The sequence below is a fragment of the Oncorhynchus kisutch genome, unplaced genomic scaffold (assembly GCF_002021735.2).
Source record: "Oncorhynchus kisutch isolate 150728-3 unplaced genomic scaffold, Okis_V2 Okis02a-Okis13b_hom, whole genome shotgun sequence".
Lineage (NCBI taxonomy): Eukaryota > Metazoa > Chordata > Actinopteri > Salmoniformes > Salmonidae > Oncorhynchus > Oncorhynchus kisutch.
Window position 1 is genome coordinate 8,164,221 of NW_022261979.1, and position 20,212 is coordinate 8,184,432.

At 46.6% G+C, this 20,212-nt stretch overlaps 2 protein-coding genes across 5 annotated transcripts in view; both read left to right on the forward strand.

Moving 5' to 3' along the window:
* The first annotated feature begins 897 nt into the window (after window positions 1–897).
* Window positions 898–14,036, forward strand: LOC109887722 (transcription factor E2F3). The gene is made up of 7 exons (XM_031811960.1): window positions 898–1,478; window positions 3,338–3,452; window positions 4,698–4,917; window positions 5,908–6,066; window positions 6,258–6,372; window positions 9,177–9,315; window positions 9,446–14,036. The coding sequence occupies exons 1-7, from the start codon at window positions 1,209–1,211 to the stop codon at window positions 9,751–9,753; spliced, it is 1,326 nt and encodes a 441-aa protein (XP_031667820.1). The 5' UTR covers window positions 898–1,208; the 3' UTR covers window positions 9,754–14,036.
* Window positions 14,037–14,419: 383 nt separating this feature from the next.
* Window positions 14,420–20,212, forward strand: part of LOC109885706 (threonylcarbamoyladenosine tRNA methylthiotransferase-like) — a 288,428-nt gene continuing 282,635 nt past the window's right edge. The window contains exons 1-3 of one of the 4 annotated variants that reach the window (XM_031812256.1): window positions 14,420–14,494; window positions 15,757–15,923; window positions 16,696–16,808. In XM_031812256.1, the coding sequence (XP_031668116.1) occupies window positions 15,766–15,923; window positions 16,696–16,808 (271 nt within the window). In that variant the 5' untranslated portion in view covers window positions 14,420–14,494; window positions 15,757–15,765. Of the gene's footprint in view, window positions 14,495–14,784; window positions 15,150–15,756; window positions 15,924–16,695; window positions 16,809–20,212 lie in introns of those variants that run through there. The other 3 variants (XM_031812254.1, XM_031812257.1, XM_031812255.1) reach the window with 3 other exon arrangements.

A 20,212-nucleotide genomic window follows, 5' to 3' on the forward strand; every position in this document is an offset into this window, starting at 1 on the left:
GTTAAATTAAATATATATATATATTATATTATAAATGGCTTTACTATTCTGATTTAGTGAAGGGCACCCCCTGCTGTATAGTGAAGGCGGTGCACTACATTTCAAAATGACTAAAGATAATTGTTTATTTTACACCATCATTGGGGCATGATAATACAGAATCCCCTCATTCTGTAAATACAGAGATTTCATGTGTTATCAATAATTAGTTTAGATGTAGGGGGGTCAGACACTCCACGGGTTTAAAGCATTCGATGTGCTGTAAAGCAATAAATAGTTTAGATGTGAGACAGTCCGGGGTTTAAAGCATTGGATGTTCTATGAGGGAAATTCCCTTGTCTTTTGTGCACAGCAATAGTCAACAGACTAGCAAACATTCATAATATCATTAAGCCCTGAATGCCAGTCTGTGTTATTACGTATTGCAAACTCATTGTCACCTATTGCCATGTTTGGCTCGACAAGGACAGAAATGGAGTCGGGCAAGAACATGATTGTATGCATGTCTGAAAGGCAATGAAAGTAGCAGCAGCAGTATGTAAAACGATTCTAGTAAATGCACCAGCATTTGTGAATGGCAAACTAGCTTTAGCTGCCATAAACTGACCATGTACTAAGCCCATTTTAAATAAATAAATAAAACATAAATAATTCTACAAAATTCTTCATAGTTTATAAAAAGTCAGTTTAGTTTACGTTGCATGAAAATATTCAACCGGTTTGATTATTTTTTTCGCTGACATTATACGGACACGTTGATTGCGTCTGACGTGTCCAGCTTCAACTGTCCAATGAACGCGTGCCGCCTAATCTTCTATAATGTCATTGGTCAATAAACTAGGGAACGTACATAAAATAGGTGGAGTTATGACTTAGTGTAACCAATCGCGTCACACATGCAAATATTGTTTGAAAATTTCCCGGGAAATCCGAGTTTCGCGGGAGGGTTCCTTCGCGCGTAAACGGTATCCCTTCATTCATTGTCAGCTTCCTGGAGCCATTTTTGAGCTGGCAGGGCTGAGACTCGCGCTAGTTTCTAATCCATTGCATCTGCCTAAATGTGCTCTCAATATACTTTTAAACATACAAATATCGGCAAATAAGATCATAATCTACTCTTTCATATCAATATTTTTGAATTTGTCGCGGTGGATTATCTGAAAAGGGGCTTTAAAGTAAAGGGACAAAGGGTACCCGAGCCCACAAAGATGAGAAGAGGGATCTCATCAGCCCCGGATAAAGTAATAATAGCAGGGGTTGGAGGCTCTTTAGATAAAAATGCGGTATTGACAGCATTGTCCGACCGGTTAACCCCTCATTTTACAACTGCCACTTATATCCAAATTATAACTCCACCGCCTTGCATTACACAGACTTCAAATGTCTGTTTGTCCGAACCTCCAGCTGGCAGTATATATACCACTCCAAACGGAGCAACAAACGGAACCGGACAACGACCTACATTAGGACGTCCACCGGTAAACTTGCTAATGTCGTTTTCTGTTGTATTGCAGTGAAATGAAATGAACCAGAAACTGCTTCGTACGTTGGTAGCCTAGCGAGCTAACGTTAGCTAGTTGGGTCGTTCTCCCTGATCCCCTTGAGTCACCCAACAGACTCGGGAGGTTCGCTCAATAGTTGGGGTTTTTACACTCGTCTGATAGCAGTTATTGTTGTTCAAGCCGTAGTTAGCTACTTTTACAGGTGAAACTATATATAAATCTGTCTTAGTTTGGGTAGCCTGTTGGCTAGCTGATAAGATATGCCAGCCTTGTATTATCAACTGCTAAAGGGGTCAGACCCGTATCGTAAAAGGTCAACAGCCAACACCGAAACAATTTCTCATCCGTTTTTCCAAGTTGAGAGAGTGTTTGGGTTTAGTGTAGGGTTCAAGAGCAGCTCTAGTCTTGCAAGGTTCCGTGCATGTTTGACACACAGTCGTGCTTCAGCTTGCTAGGCTAGCTGTACAATAATTACTTGTCAGAAATGAGTGGCTAGGCCCTGTTAGTGTTTTGGACTTGGGGGGGAAGGGAATTGGAAAGCGGGTTGACTGGCTCGCTCGGTAGGTAGCCTGCGAGCTAGCCAGCTAACTACAAACACAGGCCAACTATCCTTCTGTTGCTCAACTAAGACTATCGTCTTGTCTTTTAGTTTTCCGCGTCATATCGAATTTCGTTATAGCTGCTAACTAGCTACATTGTTATAATAGCGTATGCTTGCGTGCTTCCTGTGTTTTTTAACCATGAAATTGCGGAAATGCCTTCCATATAGACCTGCTGATATAGATACATTTCGGGTCATGCATCAAAAAGCCACAATAGCAGACGTTCTACTGTACTGTCTTTGACATTAGTCTACAGACATGGCTAGTTTGCGTTCAGGATCCCCATTTGCTCACAGAGGAAGATGCATTAGATGGGGGGGTGGGGGGAGGGAGGGTTGACTGGGACATTGGTTTGGGGTGTGCAAAGATGGCAGCCATATTTAATATTTCTGAACTGTCCCAGCAGCAAGGACCTCTTTATTTGTTCCATCTCTAGCTTCATGAAGATGCCCTGACAGAGCCATCTGATATTATGAAAATGTTCATTTTCTCAAACAAACCCGATGTTGATCTATATTTTATCCCTCGTGAATGACTGGCCTCATGTTTTCCCTCATGTTAGTTTTGACCTGCTCCACACACTAATGTCCTCATTGCCCCGACGGACTCGATTTGCATTTCTCTACACATGAAACACCCATGGCGAGATACTCGGTACTCCTGTTTTCATCACTCTTTCTCAAACCTGTAAATAAAGTAGCCCTCATGCCATGTCGTTGGACAAAATGGCCGACATCTCAACTGACAACTCCATGAGTCATCTTCAGGTCGTGGTTTAATGACATTGAGGGCATGTTGGTTGATTTATCTTTTCACAATATAGAACTAATCTTTATGAATGTGATGTGGTTCTCACCTGGATTCCTTTTTTTTAAGATGAAGGCACAAGGCTGTAAATTGCTCTTTATAAGTGAGTCTGTTAAATGAGTGGTGTCTTCAAGTGAATGAGGCACAGCTGTGGTACACTGACACACACACTTCAGTTTCTTAATGGGACGTGGCACTAATGGAGCGTTCTCCGTGTACAAAACAAGCATATTTTATAAGTGAAGTCAAATGATTTCTTTTCTATTGCCAATGTTAAAATGTGTTATACCATTTCAAGGTATAGAAACTATTCTAGAGGTTTGAATTATCTAAAGCCTATCACACAGTTATGTCGGAACGATACTGAAGAACATCTTTTATCTGTTTTGTGAGAAGTAATCTGACTGCGGTGTTTCCCTTCTGCAGGCCAAGCGGAGGTTGGCGTTGGATGAGTCGGACCACCAGTACCCCATCGAAGGAGCCAGGACCCCCAGGGGAAAGTCTGGAGGAGCCTCCGGGCCTGGGCTCAAGAGCCCCAAAAGTAAGACTGGGCCAGAGCAGATGGTTCAAGTGATGGTTCAAGCCCATCATTCCTAAAGCCCATCATTCCTATAAAGTGGCGCAGTGGTCTAGGGCACTGCATCGCAGTGCTAGCTGTGCCACCAGAGACTCTGGGTTCGAGCCCAGGCTCTGTCGCAGCCGGCCGCGACCGGGGTGGGGTCCATGGGGTGACGCACAATTGGCCTAGTGTTGTCCGGGTTAGGGAGGGTTTGGCCGGTAGGGATATCCTTGTCTCATCGCGCACTAGAGACTCCTGTGGCGGGCCGGGCGCAGTGCGCGCTAACCAGGTCGCCAGGTGCACAGTGTTTTCTCCGACACATTGGTGCGGCTGGCTTCCGGGTTGGATGCGCGCTGTGTTAAGAAGCAGTGCGGCTTGGTTGGGTTGTGTATCGGAGGACGCATGACTTTCAACCTTCGTCCCTCCCGAGCCCGTACGGGAGTTGTAGCGATGAGACAAGATAGTAACTACTAACAATTGGATACCAAAATAAATTGAGAGCTATAGGGTATGCTACGTTGTGCTCAATGGTTCAAACCTGTAATAACTCCTGACTCCACTAATCGGTTTCTGTTGAGCAGCTAATCGGTAGTCAGGTGTGCTTGATTTGGGTGAAATCCTGCAGGAATGGAATGTACCAGTCCAGGAGGATGGTTGGCCACCCCTGCTAAACATGATCAATGAGGAAGTTGGGCTCAGTGTACTGGGCTATGGCCCATGATGTGTGTGGGTAAAAGCAGGCCCTTCTGAAATCGAACAGTCTGCGCCGCTCGGGCACGTTGTCAACAAGGCCGCATAATGCATCGTTCAGGAACCTACAACATCTATTTTCCATAAAATATATGTTTGAATTTTCAAACAAGTTTTCAGTGGGAAGGCAGATAATGACCCTTTATCTAAAGAAATAATTTTGATATGTGAAAACACACAATCCTACTCATTACTCCACACAAAAAAAAAAAAAAAATTGACTTCGCAGCTCGGGAAGCAGCTCGGTTCCAAAACGAATGGAATTAACGGTGGCCCGGGGCTTTAATAGAATCCCCTCATTCTGTAAAGATGCTGATTTGTTCACTGCAGTGAGAACGTACTGTAACTTGTAATGTATGTTTTAATTAAACACGCTCTCCCATCCAACTTTAAATATAATACTCAGCTGGATATCTGTCTCCCCCTCTCTGTCTCTCCCTCTCTGTCTCTCTCCCTCCCCCGTCCGTCTTACTGTAGCTCCGAGGTCACCGGTAGAGAAGACACGCTACGACACGTCGTTGGGGCTGCTGACGAAGAAGTTTGTTGAGCTGCTGGGCCAGTCGTCTGACGGCGTCATCGACCTCAATCAGGCCGCGGAGGTTCTCAAGGTGCAGAAGAGGCGCCTCTATGACATCACCAACGTACTTGAGGGGGTGCATCTGATCAAGAAGAAGTCTAAGAATAACATACAGTGGATGTAAGTGTCTCACCAGAACGACTTGATTCAGACAAGTTCATCCCCTTAGGGGGAGGGGCCAATCACTAGATATCATCACTGACTTGATTCAGACTAGTTCATCCCCCTAGGGGGAGGGGCCAATCACTAGACATCATCACTGACTTGATTCAGACTAGTTCATCCCCTTAGGGGGAGGGGCCAATCACTAGACATCATCACTGACTTGATTCAGACTAGGTCATCCCTTTAGGGGGAGGGGACAATCACTAGACATCATCACTGACTTGATTCAGACAAGTTCATCCCCTTAGGGGGAGGGGCCAATCACTAGACATCATCACTGACTTGATTCAGACTAGTTCATCCCCTTAGGGGGAGGGGCCAATCACTAGACATCATCACTGACTTGATTCAGACTAGTTCATCCCCTTAGGGGGAGGGGCCAATCACTAGACATCATCACTGACTTGATCTAACTGCATGAGGTAATAAATTGTTTTCAGGCTTGTGTCCTGTGTTAAAACCCTCCCCTTTCTCTCTCTCCCTCTTTCTTTCTCTCTCTATTTTTTCTTTCTTTCTCTCTCTATTTCTCTCTTTTCTCTCTCTCTATTTCTCTCTTTTCTCTCTCTCTATTTCTCTCTTTTCTCTCTCTCTATTTCTCTCTTTTCTCTCTCTCTATTTCTCTCTTTTCTCTCTCTCTCTCTTTTCTCTCTCTCTCTCTTTTCTCTCTTCTCTCTCTCTCTCTTTTCTCTCTCTTCTCTCTCTTCTCTCTCTTCTCTCTCTCTCTCTTCTCTCTCTTCTCTCCTCTCTCTCTCTTTTCTCTCTCTTCTCTCTCTCTTCTCTCTCTCTCTTTTCTCTCTCTTCTCTCTCTCTCTCTCTCTTTCTTTCTCTCTCTCTCTCTCTCTCTCTCTATTTTTTCTTTCTTTCTCTCTCTCTCTATTTTTTCTCTCTCTCTCTCTCTCTCTCTCTCTCTCTCTCTCTCTCTCTCTCTCTCCCCCTCTCTCCCAGGGGCTGTAACCTGTCTGAGGATGGGTCTATGTTGACCAGCAGCCAGAGTCTGAGCAGTGAGCTGTGTGACCTGGGTCAGGAGGAGAGGAGACTGGACGAGCTGATCCAGAGCTGTACCCTGGACGTCCAACAGATGACAGAGGCCTCGCACAGCCACAAATATCCTTATCAGACCCACACTTTTAACCACACTGTTATAATAGGAAAAACAGGAAGAGCCAAGGCTCTCTGCGTAGGATACTATGAAGCCATTATATCTAGTGCCACTGAGGTGCTCAAAGCTGGTCAATATGAGTTTTTTCCCCCTTCCAAACCCAGTGTTTTAGCTTTCTTTAACCCTCCTGGTCCACGTTTGCGTATGTGACATACCAAGACATCCGTCAGCTACGTCACCTGAAGGACCAGACAGTCATCGTGGTGAAAGCTCCCTCTGAGACCAAGTTGGAGGTGCCAGACCCACAGGAGGTAATCGGACAAGTGTGTTAATCAATATGACCTTGAGACGGTCCTCTTTGTGTTCGTCTAGTGTACGTTCTACAACATTGTGTTTGTGTACAAGGTACGTGCAGTTGTGGTTCTTCTCTTTTCAACGTCAACTAACACCTAAAACTAACCGCGTTGGACGACGGCTCGCACTACAATCACCCAATCAGTGTCTGAGAACAGAGGGTACTGGTCAACAATATCCCAGACACCAGACCAGTCCAGACCAGTCCATGTACTTGAGGTCGAGGATCACTACCAATTGAATCAATACCTAATCAATGCAGCATGTCTGTCCACTGCAGTGTTAATACAAGGGTTAGTTATGGTTTCCCCTCTTGGAGAACAGCGTCCATTTTAAAACACTTTCTAAGGAACTAAACTCAGCACAAAAAGAAACGTCCTCTCACTGTCAACTGCGTTTTTTTTTTCAGCAAACTTAACATGTGTAAATATTTGTATGAACATAACAAGATTCAACACCTGAGACATAAACTGAACAAGTTCCACAGACATGTGACTAACAGAAATGGAATAATGTGTCCCTGAACAAAGGGGGGGGTCAAAATCAAAAGTAACAGTCAGTATCTGGTGTGGCCACCAGCTGCTTTAAGTACTGCAGTGCATCTCCTCCATGGACTGCAGCAGATTTGCCAGTTCTTTCTCTGAGATGTTACCTCACTCTTCCACCAAGGCACCTGCATGTTCCCCGACATTTCTGGGGGGGATGGCCCTAGCCCTCAACCTCCGATCCAACAGGTCCCAGATGTGCTCGATGGGATTGAGATCCGGGCTCTTCGCTGGCCATGGCAGATCACTGACATTCCTGTCTTGGAGGAAATCACACACAGAACGAGCAGTATGGCTGGTGGCATTGTCATGCTGGAGGGTCATGTTAGGATGAGCCTGCAGGAAGGGTACCACATGAGGGAGGAGGATGTCTTCCCTGTAATGCACAGCGTTGAGATTGCCTACAATGACAAAAAGCTCAGTCCGATGATGCTGTGACACACCGCCCCCAGACCATGACGGACCCTCCACCTCCAAATCGATCCCGCTCCAGAGTACAGGCCTCAGTGTAACTCTCATTCCTTCAATGATAAACGCGAATCCGACCATCACCCCTAGTGAGACAAAACCGTGACTCGTCAGTGAGGAGCACTTCTTTTCAGTCCTGTCTGGTCCATAGACGGGGGGTTTGTGCCCATAAGCGACGTTGTTGCTGGTGATGTCTGGTGAGGACCTGCCTTACAACAGGCCTACAAGCCCTCAGTCCAGCCTCTCTCAGCCTATTGCGAACAGTCTGAGCACTGATGGAAGGATTGTGTGTTCCTGGTGTAACTCGGGCAGTTGTTGTTGCCATCTTGTACCTGTCCCGCAGGTGTGATGTTCGGATGTACCGATCCTGTGCAGGTGTTGTACATGTGGTCTGCCACTGTGAGGACGATCAGCTGTCCGTCCTGTCTCCCTGTAGCGCTGTCTTAGGCGTCTCACAGTATGGACATCGCAATTTATTACCCTGGCCACATCTGCAGTCCTCATGCCTCCTTGCAGCATGCCTAAGGCACGTTCACGCAGACGAGCAGGGACCCTGGGCATCTTTCTTTTGGTGTTTTTCAGAGTCAGTAGAAAGGCCTCTTTAGTGTCCCAAGTTTTCATAACTGTGACCTTAATTGCCTACCGTCTGTAAGCTGTTAGTGTCTTAACGACCGTTCCACAGGTGCTTGTTCAATAATTGTGGTTCATTGAACAAGCAGCATGGGAAACAGTGTTTAAACCCTTTACAATGAAGATCTGGGAAGTTATTTTGATTATCTTTGAAAGACAGGGTCCTGAATAGGGGACGTTTTTTGTTGTTGTTGCTGAGTTTAGAATGGACTAATACTGTAGTTGTCAGGCAGTTATCATGTACGTCCTAGGGACCACCCAGCTAACAAGATTAGGATGAGAGGACGTTTTTGTAATGTTACCTGTCCATGTACTAGTCAGTGACGTCCTAGGGACCACCCAGCTAACAAGATTAGGATGAGAGGACGTTTTTGTAATGTTACCTGTCCATGTACTAGTCAGTGACGTCCTAGGGACCACCCAGCTAACAAGATTAGAATGAGAGGACGTTTTTGTAATGTTACCTGTCCATGTACTAGTCAGTGACGTCCTAGGGACCACCCAGCTAACAAGATTAGGATGAGAGGACGTTTTTGTAATGTTACCTGTCCATGTACTAGTCAGTGACGTCCTAGGGACCACCCAGCTAACAAGATTAGAATGAGAGGACGTTTTTGTAATGTTACCTGTCCATGTACTAGTCAGTGACGTCCTAGGGACCACCCAGCTAACAAGATTAGGATGAGAGAACGTTTTTGTAATGTTACCTGTCCATGTTCCCCAGATGTTTGAGTGTCCAGTGTTCCATTAGTTAGGGGAACATTCGCTAAGTATGTTAGAGAGAACCTGAGAACCTATTTAGCCTTGGAGTTAGGAGCATTTAGTTTAATGTTCTAGACGTGTTTCAGTTCTCTGGGGGTTAGGAGAATATTCCTCCAACATCCCACCAAACATACACAGAACATGGTTGCCATGAATGGTCCTTGGAAACAGCCCTTTGCGCGTCGCTGCAACATTCCTATGAAAACGTTAGGTAATGACCTAATACACTCTTTAAGGGAATGTTCTCTAAAGTTGCGGGAACGTTTGTTGTTAGCTGGGCAGTTTTGGGTCTGTGTCACTTGAGGTTGAGACACAACTGTTCTGTAACTAATCAGTGGGTCATGTTTGTTTACCAGGGCCTGTCGGTCCTCCTCACCAGCACCAAGGGGCCTATTGAGGTGTTCCTCTGTCCTGAGGAGAACATCAGTAGTCCTGTGAAGAACGGTGGCCCGGATGTCCAAGGAAACTCCTCACCTTTCCTCAAAGTGTCAGCAGGTACGTTTCCCGTCAGGATGTACACACACTTTATTATTTTAAGCCTGATCAAATGTCCTTTTTTCAATCAATCAACATTTAGTGTTTTTAGTTGTAATATCTCTCACATCCTGTTTCCTTTCTCCCACAGAGAGCTCAACAGGCGGCAGCAGTAACGTCTACGTCCCTCCAGATCCCTCTGCGGTGATGGTGACCAACCTGTCCCCTATCACCTCCCCTTTCACCAGCCTCCTGCTGCAAACCGAGGACCAGATCCCCTCCTCCCTGTCTGGGCTCCTGGAGGGCCACGGGGCCGGGCCCTTCGTCAACCTGTCCCCCCCTCTCCTCAACGAGGACTACATGCTGAGCTTAGAGGACGACGAGGGAATCAGCGATCTGTTCAACACCTGTGACTTTGACAAACTTCCTCTAGAAGAACTCATGTGTCCCTCGATGTAAGAGGGAGGGGTGTGTGTCCCCCCCCATTACTGAATAGAGGGAGGGGTGGAAGACGGGATGTGTGTCCCCCCCCCCCCCCCATTACTGAGTAGAGGGAGACATAGGGGACACTTGTCTCTTCTGTGTTCACGTGTACCAGGAGAGATGGGGAAATGTCTGCTGTGTTCATATGTAACTGTCATGGCGGAGCAGAGAGGGATCCGTCTGTAGAGAGAGACTGCACCATGGGGGGGAGCTCCTTGGCACCCCTTTCCCTCTGTTTAAAGAGGATTAGGTACACAGGGCATGCTGGGTAAAAGATCTCTCTCTCTCTCTGTGCCTGCCTGTTTGTCGAGGCGGTACACTGGGCCAGGTGGGTGAAAGACCCCCCCCCCCCCCAACCCACCGTCTCTCTCTCCTTGTACCTGCCTGTTTGTCGAGGCACTGTAGACTGCCTTAAAACTGGGTCGTGTTCAGTAGGAGCAAAACGTATAAACTCATTGAAACTGAAACAGGGGATGTTTTCAATTTCAGTTACGAAAAGGTTTTGCCTTTAGGCTTGTGGCCTAATGAAAACGACCCGGACCAACTCTTCTCTCACTTCTCAGACCTTCTTGATGACTGAGAGCTGCCTTTTATCCAAACTGGCGCTGGTGGAAACCACTCTGTAACGGTCTGTGTGTTTTTAGACAGCTGCTCGTGTGTTCCTTCTGGATGTTTCTCTGCCATGTCAGGTGACCAGTTTGACCCTATGGCTGATCTACGTTTGTGCTGTTGAGTTCTATGCTTTTCTCTTTGTTTGTAGAATATGGCAATGATAGTGATTTTTGGCACAAAAACCATTGAGTTTGTCTTTGAAACTTTTAGGAACCAGGGCCTCTACTCTGATACTTTAGAGCAACACTCATTTTGGAGATACTGTATCATAAAGTACAAGTTGACCCCTTAGTTTCGATTGGGGACTTGTCGAGATATTATCTCCTACTTATAACTGACATATTAACTGTCTAATGACTGACGAGGGATAATTAGCTTTTTTTTTTGTGTTTCTGTGGGCAAATAATTGGTTTACAAGCGTCACCCAAATTTAAATTCAACAAGTTGTGGTTTAATCAGAAACCCAAGTTGGTTTGCCCCGGTCTGTATCGATTTGAATGGATATTTCTGATTTGAATGGATATTTCCAAGAACAACCAGAGTTAAAAAGCAACCGTTATGTTATTGCTCTGAAGGAATTCCTCAAATGATCTTGGAAAGAGAGTCTTGGGCTCTGTGCTGATGAGGCTTGGGCGCTATACCTTCTACTGGGGATTTAGAAATATCGATATCATGATTTTCAATAGATTTCTTTTGGGAGGGGGGGAGGGGGGGGGGGGGGTTGTGTGCTGTATATCTAAAGGTTAAGTATAAGGGAATCTAAGATGTGTGAAATGATATCCAGCTCAGGGCTCCAGCGTTTGGTTTGCTAACGTGCTAGCTAAGTAGCGAGATGTCTTGTTTACAGCAGAGATATTCAACCCCCTCTTGGATTTAAGATCCCTGTTGCCTAAGTTGTTTTGTGCCTCAAAACATAGCGCCCCTTTGGGTGTACAATCAGTAATACCGTATACCCTTTACAGATGTACCCTTTAGTCAGCGAGCAATGCTGTTGTAGATGGACCTTACGCTTGCTTACGGTGCTCATCTGAATATTTTAACACAGCCATCACCCCCCCCCCCCCCCATTTTAAAATCACAAGCTCATGAATGGAAACATTTTCTTTTTCCAAAAACAAGCGGGTGTGGGACTTCTCCCTCTACTTAAAGGGAAATGTGTTTTTTTTTTACGGACATCAGCATTTCTTTTTGTGTGGAGAGTAAAAGGAATGAACTTTTCACCAAGCAGAACAAGTGTGGCTACTTGGTTGATTTGGATGCCGAAAGAACTCTTAAACGTGTTCGGTTGTGTATTAGGGTTTGTTGATGTCACAGTGAAGTAGAGACACGAGAGTCTTAAGTTAGCCCTAGATGATAATTGAATGATATGCTTGTTGCCTTGCTGACTGGATGTCGGTATAAGCTGGGGGTTGATGCCCTGAAGTCTAGAAACCATCTTCTTTAAATGAAGGTATGATTCTGATCACTCACTAGGTACTGTAGACTACCTCTGGCTCTAGAGGTTGTTTTATTACTATAGTAATTAATGCTTGTTTATTTTGGGGTGTTTTATGTTAGTCAGATCTGATTTCTAGAGCTGTAGTCATGGTGACAGACTGTTTGGCTTACCTCTTACCTGATAGGTGGCCATTTCAGCAGAGGTTCTGATTTCTAGAGCTGTAGTCATGGTGACAGACTGTTTGGCTTACCTCTTACCTGATAGGTGCCATTTCAGCAGATGTTCTGATTTCTAGAGCTGTAGTCATGGTGACAGGCTGTTTGGCTTACCTCTTACCTGATAGGTGGCCATTTCAGCAGATGTTCTGATTCCTAGAGCTGTAGTCATGGTGACAGACTGTTTGGCTTACCTCTTACCTGATAGGTGCCATTTCAGCAGAGGTTCTGATTTCTAGAGCTGTAGTCATGGTGACCGACTGTTTGGCTTACCTCTTACCTGATAGGTGCCATTTCAGCAGAGGTTCTGATTTCTAGAGCTGTAGTCATGGTGACAGACTGTTTGGCTTACCTCTTACCTGATAGGTGCCATTTCAGCAGAGGTTCTGATTTCTAGAGCTGTAGTCATGGTGACAGACTGTTTGGCTTACCTCTTACCTGATAGGTGCCATTTCAGCAGAGGTTCTGATTTCTAGAGCTGTAGTCATGGTGACAGACTGTTTGGCTTACCTCTTACCTGATAGGTGCCATTTCAGCAGAGGTTCTGATTTCTAGAGCTGTAGTCATGGTGACAGACTGTTTGGCTTACCTCTTACCTGATAGGTGCCATTTCAGCAGAGGTTCTGATTTCTAGAGCTGTAGTCATGGTGACAGACTGTTTGGCTTACCTCTTACCTGATAGGTGGCCATTTCAGCAGATGTTCTGATTCCTAGAGCTGTAGTCATGGTGACAGGCTGTTTGGCTTACCTCTTACCTGTATCTGAGTTCAGAGGTCTAGAATGGTTTGGTGGTGACTTGATGGTCCGGCACGTGGATGTGTTGTGTTGATGGAATGATGCATATATGAATTAATATTCTGATATAATGGCTTGGTTTCCATTCGTGTGTTTGTGTTTTAGCCAGTTAATTTGTGTGTGTGTGTGTTGTGTGTAAATGGTTTTTGCGTAGTGAGTGCGTTCCTTGGTGATGGTAATGAAACAGAACTCTTCAAATGATGAGTTCATGTAACCAGGGTTGGGATTCACTTCCATTGGTGTTTCTCATTGAGGAGAACGGAGGAATTTACTGAACTGAATATTAAGGTAGTATGGTTGCCATCGTTGAATCATCCCATTTTTCCATACCTTTTGGGATTACAATTTTGTCAGTGTTCACGTCTCTAATATGCTTTTTTTTGTTATAACGGTACTGGAAAATGTAGAAAAAAATCCCCCGCAAAGTGCACAGAACATTTTGTCAATATTTTCCTCTCTTGATCTTTGATTTCATATTTATATCAATGTGAATATGTATTTATAAACTCAACTTGAATTTTTTTTCTTATACTAATTAGATTTTCATTCTATATAAGAATTTATATAAAAAGGAATTCCCTACAATTTTATAGCCTGGTTGAACCAGATTGAAAGCTGCAATCTGGTTAACCAGGCTAACTATTTTTATCTCATGTTGACCTGGAATCTGGTCGCAAATTCCTCTGTGATGTTCAACCATTTGAAGTGATTAGGGAAGCCTGTCTTTCCCAATGTGTCTGAATGATGCTTATTATAACACAAATAGGATATGTCCCAAATGGCTCCGTATTTCTTATGTAAGTGGCACTTTAGACCAGAGCCCTATGAGCCCTAGTACACTAGATAGGGAATAGCATGTCATTTGAGACGTAACCATGGCGATTACACACTGCTTATTCAACGTTTTTTTTTTTCTCATTTATTTTATTTTATATGAATGCATGAAATAGTCTGTTATATGTGAATATTTTTGAAAATACAGATTTAATTTTCAGTTTTATTGTAACATGGCTTTTTAAAACATGTATGTTCGATTAGAAAGCTTTGGTATAAATTGTATATATATATAAATATATATATATATAATGCATCTGAACAGGACCATCTGTTGGGTTGGTGCCATTGAGGATGTGTTTTATATTCTGGATGTTTTGAAATTCACCAAAACTTGAATAAAAGCAATGTAAATATGGCAATTGTAACTTCACTATGGTAATTGATTTAATTACTGGTTCTAGGACTATATTTCTGGGCGGGCAGACATTTTCTCTGTTTCTGAGCTAATATCCTGCAATTTTGTCATTGTAAATAAGAATTTGTTCTTCACTGACTTGCTAGTAAAAAAAAAAGAAGTTTTGGCTAGACTGTAGCATCATTTGGGTGGGCAACATGACATTTTGGGTGGGAAAATCCCTACCCTGCTCGCCCCCCAAATGAGCGCAGAAAGAGTACAAAAAATAAACCGCGATTAGGGTCATTTCAGGTAACTCACAACGGATTTCGCTTGTCACGAGGCAAGAAGTTTGTCCCTCACTCCCTTCCATTGTTCCACGTGGTCATCAAAATGCGCCCAGCAAGTACGCCAGACAGAGAGAAAGAGGCAAAGCGAGAGGCTTTACTCCACCCAGAATCGTCACACGAAAAATAAGCCCACGAAGTGAGGAGATTTTGTATGGGGGGGTCCGTGAATGTCCAATTTGGTTTACAAAACATGTAATTGCTCATTTGCTACGTGAGGCTTATTTGATCGAATATACGTTTCGTAATGGGTAGGTTGTTACTAACACACTGGTTTGTAAGTGGACGCACGTGGCACATACGCAACTTAGAAAAAAAAATACTATTTGGGTTGTGTCTGTCTTCAAGATAGATGGATAAAACCTATTTTAACATGGACATTGCCATTGGGGGCTTCAACTGTTTTAAAGTAGATTGCTGGGTGCAATCGGCCAATGGAGAAAATGTACTACTTTAAAATGGAGACAGCCCCAATTCGCACAGATACAAAGATAAGTTCTCTATCATTCAATTCATTGTCTCTGTGGCCTGTTAACACGGGTATCTGCCCCCTGATTGGCTAGAATGGTCCCACCTGATCTAGCCTCTTCCTGCCTGCCTTCCATCTTTACGGACATGTATTTCCATTGTTAGAGCGGCGAATCGACTCTCTTGTCAATATAATAGACAATCTTTGTGTCAGAGCTGATCATAACAACCTTCCAGCTAGCAGCTTTGAGTTTGTCTTCCATTTGAGAGTGAACATTTATTAGTGCCACGTTAACGACTGAAGTAATAACCGGACATAAACACAGGTGAGGAAGTGTAAAACGAAGTTGAACGCACGTGCCATTCCAAAACAGAAACACGTGGGTCGTTTTGCTGTGTTACTGTTCGCAAATGTTAGCTGGCAGAAAGGCACGTTTTAAAGAGACAATATATGTGTAAAACAGGCTATGTGCCGTATAAATTGTGTTATTGTTATGCATAAATGTAGCTACATAGCCCAGTTATGGATCAGTTATTGAATATAAAAGCTAACTGTTAGCTAGACCAGGCTTCTGTCGCAGTAATTTGACATACTATTTTGACACCACCTTTTGTAAATCATACTATTTATTATCGGAACAATTCATATTAAAGTTGTCAAACAGCCAGTAAAGATATAACTATATATGTCCCTGCTGAGACTGATCTTGGGTAAGTAGCCTAGCTAGTTTTCTAATGAAGTTCGCTGGACTCAGGCGGGCCGAGGGGGTTGTTCGCGCCAAAGAACAGCGTGTTGCTAGTTCATCTGTAGATCAACACGGGGCATATCTAGCTATGAGACATACTGTATTATCATTGACTACACTACTCTGAGAGGTCCACAATGTGGCTTTTAACTCTGTATTTTGTAACTCGTGTGTGTTTTTCTACCAGATCGTCATTATGCCTTCTGCTTGTGACTCCCCGATCGATGACATTGAGGACATGGTGTCAGCTGACGACCCGACTCCACAGGAGAGGCAGTATGCCAGGAAGAGCATCGTCCCCAGAGCCAGGAAGAGAAACACCCAGCAGACGACAGAGGTGCTGCAAGCAGACAGGTGTGGTTAAATCAATGCACTGGGGCCAATGCACACTTGTTTGATTAAAGAGGGAACCTTGCCTGAGAGCTGAAGACTTGAGTTGTCTTCCTGAGCTAATGTCTCGGGGCTTTAGTTCAGGGGGCTATCTCAGTATTGTGACGTGTAGGAAACCCGGGGTTCAGTCCCAGTCATTTTTAAAGCATGCATAGATGAACTTGGGAGGATGGCTCCTTCACACCTCTGTGCTGCTACTACCTTATCTCTATTTGTATGGCTCTTTCTCAATAGTCTTTCCCTCCATTCCTCACAACCTCTGTCCTCCTCAACACTTTCCTCCCCTCTAACCACCTCCAATCAGAAGGAGGTGTGAACAGAGGACCTAAAGATACAAAGAGAGAATTTTGAGATTCAACTCGTGCGTCAGCGAGATGACCATGCATGCTGTATTGAAGATGGCTCTACTGCTGCCACTAGCCAGGGACCAAATCGGTACTTCTCGGCCACTTCAATTTAATTGTAGAGTAACACTGCCACTTAGGGGTTCATTATAGAATGGAAGCTGTCGCGCTTCATCGACCCCCAATTACTTGATTTCATTATCAGCTTCGAAGACTACGACTCTTCCTCTCCACTTCCATTGCTTGTGTTTCTTGCTTATCTACATATTCTTGTGAAATATAGCAACACATTTTAAACAGGGTCCTAAAAGCCAACAGTCCCTTCCCATAGTATAAACGGGGCCCAGCATTCATTGTATGTAGTTGTAGTTGATACATCCTCTTCTCTGTAGTGTGATCCCGGGCATGCAGAAGATCTGGATGAGGACGTGGGGCTGCTCCCACAACAACTCAGACGGGGAATACATGGCTGGACAGCTGGCAGCGAGCGGATACAAGATGACAGGTAGGAACCAGTGTGTGCTGTTCAGATAGTTGGCCTCCAAAACAACAACAAGTATAATGTGACCGGTGTGATGGTTGCCTTGGTTACGAGGTGATGGGGAGCGGGGGGTTATGGGCTGGTAGGTTTAGGTGTTGGGGTGGTAGGGTTAGGTGTTGTGCTGGTAGGGTTAGGTGTTGTGCTGGTAGGTTTAGGTGTTGGGGTGGTAGGGTTAGGTGTTGTGCTGGTAGGGTTAGGTGTTGGGCTGGTAGGGTTAGGTGTTGGGCTGGTAGGGTTAGGTGTTGGGCTGGTAGGGTTAGGTGTTGGGCTGGTAGGGTTAGGTGTTGGGCTGGTAGGGTTAGGTGTTGGGCTGGTAGGTTTAGGTGTTGGGGTGGTAGGGTTAGGTGTTGTGGTCCTGGGGTGGTAGGGTTATGTGATGGGGGTCCTGTGGGGGTAGTGTTAGATGATGGGGGTCCTGTGGGGGCAGTGTTAGATGATGGGGGTCCTGTGGGGGCAGTGTTAGATGATGTGGGTCACATGGTGGTAGGATTAGGGGATGGGGGTCACATGGTGGTAGGATTAGGGGATGGTGGTCACGGGGTGGAAGGGTTAGGGATGGGGTCACGGGGTAGAAGGGTTAGGGGATGGGGGTAGAAGGGTTAGGGGATGGGGGTCACGGGGTAGAAGGTTTAGGGGATGGGGGTCACGGGGTAGAAGGGTTAGGGGATGGGGTCACGGGGTAGAAGGGTTAGGGGATGGGGGTCACGGGGTAGAAGGGTTAGGGGATGGGGGTCACGGGGTAGAAGGGTTAGGGGATTGGGTCACGGGGTAGAAGGGTTAGGGGATGGGGTAGAAGGGTTAGGGGATGGGGTGGAAGGGTTAGGGGATGGGGTCACGGGGTAGAAGGGTGGAATGGTTAGGGGATGGGGGTCACGGGGTATAAGGGTTAGGGGGTGGAAGGGTTAGGGGATGGGGTCACGGGGTGGAAGGGTTAGGGGATGGGTTCACGGGGTGGAAGGGTTAGGGGGTGGAAGGGTTAGGGGATGGGTGTCACTGGGTGGAAGTGTTAGGGCATGGGGTCACGGGGTATAAGGGTTAGGGGTGGAAGGGTTAGGGGATGGGGTCACTGGGTAGAAGGGTTAGGGGATGGGGGTCACTGGGTGGAAGGGTTAGGGGGTGGGGGTCACGGGGTGGAAGGGATGGGGGTCACGGGGTGGAAGGGATGGGGTCACAGGGTAGAAGGATCACGGGGTAGAGGGGATAGGGGTCACGGGGTAGAAGGGTTAGGGGGTGGAAGGGTTAAAGGGTGGAAGGGTTAGGGGATGGGGTCACGGGGTAGAAGGGTTAGGGATGGCGGTCACGGGGTGGAAGGGTTAGGGGATGGGTGTCATGGGGTAGAAGGGTTAGGGGGTGGGGGTCACGGGGTGGAAGGGATGGGGTCACGGGGTAGAAGGATCACGGGGTAGAAGGGTTAGGGGATGGGGGTCACGGGGTATAAGGGTTAGGGGGTGGAAGGGTTAGGGGATGGGGTAGAAGGGTTAGGGGATGGGGGTCACGGGGTGGAAGGGTTAGGGGATGGGTGTCATGGGGTAGAAGGGTTAGGGGGTGGGTGTCACGGGGTGGAAGGGATGGGGTCACGGGGTAGAAGGATCACGGGGTAGAAGGGTTAGGGGATGGGGGTCACGGGGTAGAAGGGTTAGGGGGTGGAAGGGTTAGGGGATGGGGTCACGGGGTGGTTGGGTGTTGTTGATGACAGGTAGGTCAACAGGTCAATGGCAAGCTGTGAAATTGGTGTGAATGTGTCTGGTGGTCTGGTGGTCTAGTGGTCTGGTGGTCTAGTGGTAGCGCTGTCTACTGTGAACTACACATCCTCCATCTTGGTCCTTACTGTCTGTTGGCCTCACAGTGTATCCATCTTTGTCCTACATCCTCCATCTTGGTCCTTACTGTCAGTTGGCCTCACGGTGTATCCATCTTTGTCCTACATCCTCCATCTTGGTCCTTACTGTCAGTTGGCCTCACGGTGTATCCATCTTTGTCCTACATCCTCCATCTTGGTCCTTACTGTCAGTTGGCCTCACGGTGTACCCATATTTGTCCTACATCCTCCATCTTGGTCCTTACTGTCTGTTGGCCTCACGGTGTATCCATCTTTGTCCCTACTGCCATAAATGGGTTTGGGGGTTTGTGTTGAAGTAGTCTGCTTCGGTTTGTCTCAAATGGACCAAGGTCTACACAACTAACCACAAGGTGGCAGTCTTGCTCCATGATAAAGTCCATAACCATTTGCTTTGTGTTCTGAAGGGTATGGGACATGTTACTGCAGACATATTAAAGAGCTGATTGGCTGTTTGGCTTTAGCCTGGTTGTGTTCTGAAGGGTATGGGGACATGTTACTGCAGACATATTAAAGAGCTGATTGGCTGTTTGGCTTTAGCCTGGTTGTGTTCTGATTGGCTGTTTGGCTTTAGTCTGGTTGTGTTCTGATTGGCTGTTTGGCTTTAGTCTGGTTGTGTTCTGATTGGCTGTTTGGCTTTAGTCTGGTTGTGTTCTGATTGGCTGTTTGGCTTTAGTCTGGTTGTGTTCTGATTGGCTGTTTGGCTTTAGTCTGGTTGTGTTCTGATTGGCTGTTTGGCTTTAGTCTGGTTGTGTTCTGATTGGCTGTTTGGCTTTAGTCTGGTTGTGTTCTGATTGGCTGTTTGGCTTTAGTCTGGTTGTGTTCTGATTGGCTGTTTGGCTTTAGTCTGGTTGTGTTCTGATTGGCTGTTTGGCTTTAGTCTGGTTGTTAGTAGGCTGTAGTTTAATACTCAGCTAGTTCGTTTGTAGCTCGTTGAAAAGCACTTAAACAGGCTGGGGGGGGGGGGTCTGTGGACCAGCTAGGGGGGGGGGTCTGTGGAGCAGCTAGACGGGGACGGGGGGGGGGGTGTCTGTGGAGCAGCTAGGGGGGGGTCTGTGGAGCAGCTGGGGGGGGGGGGTCTGTGGAGCAGCTAGGGGGGGTGTCTGTGGAGCAGCTGGGGGGGGGGGTGTCTGTGGAGCAGCTAGGGGGGGTCTGTGGAGCAGCTGGGGGGGGGGTCTGTGGAGCAGCTAGGGGGGGTGTCTGTGGAGCAGCTAGGGGGGGTCTGTGGAGCAGCTGGGGGGGGGGGTCTGTGGAGCAGCTAGGGGGGGTGTCTGTGGAGCAGCTGGGGGGGGGGTCTGTGGAGCAGCTGGGGGGGGGGGTCTGTGGAGCAGCTAGGGGGGGGGGTCTGTGGAGCAGCTAGGGGGGGGGGTGGGTCTGTGGGCCAGCTAGGGGGGGGGTGGGTCTGTGGAGCAGCTAGGGGGGGAGGGTCTGTGGAGCAGCTAGACGGGGGGGGGGGGGTGTCTGTGGAGCAGCTGGGGGGGGGTCTGTGGAGCAGCTGGGGGGGGGGGGGGGGGGGTCTGTGGAGCAGCTA

Bases quoted from the DNA above. Each gene is read 5' to 3' on its own strand.
- LOC109887722 (XM_031811960.1), top strand. From the start codon at position 1,209: ATGAGAAGAGGGATCTCATCAGCCCCGGATAAAGTAATAATAGCAGGG. The intron at 3,453-4,697 runs GTAAGACTGGGC...GTCTTACTGTAG, and splicing joins TGGGCTCAAGAGCCCCAAAA to CTCCGAGGTCACCGGTAGAG. The intron at 6,067-6,257 runs ATATCCTTATCA...CTCCTGGTCCAC, and splicing joins GAGGCCTCGCACAGCCACAA to GTTTGCGTATGTGACATACC.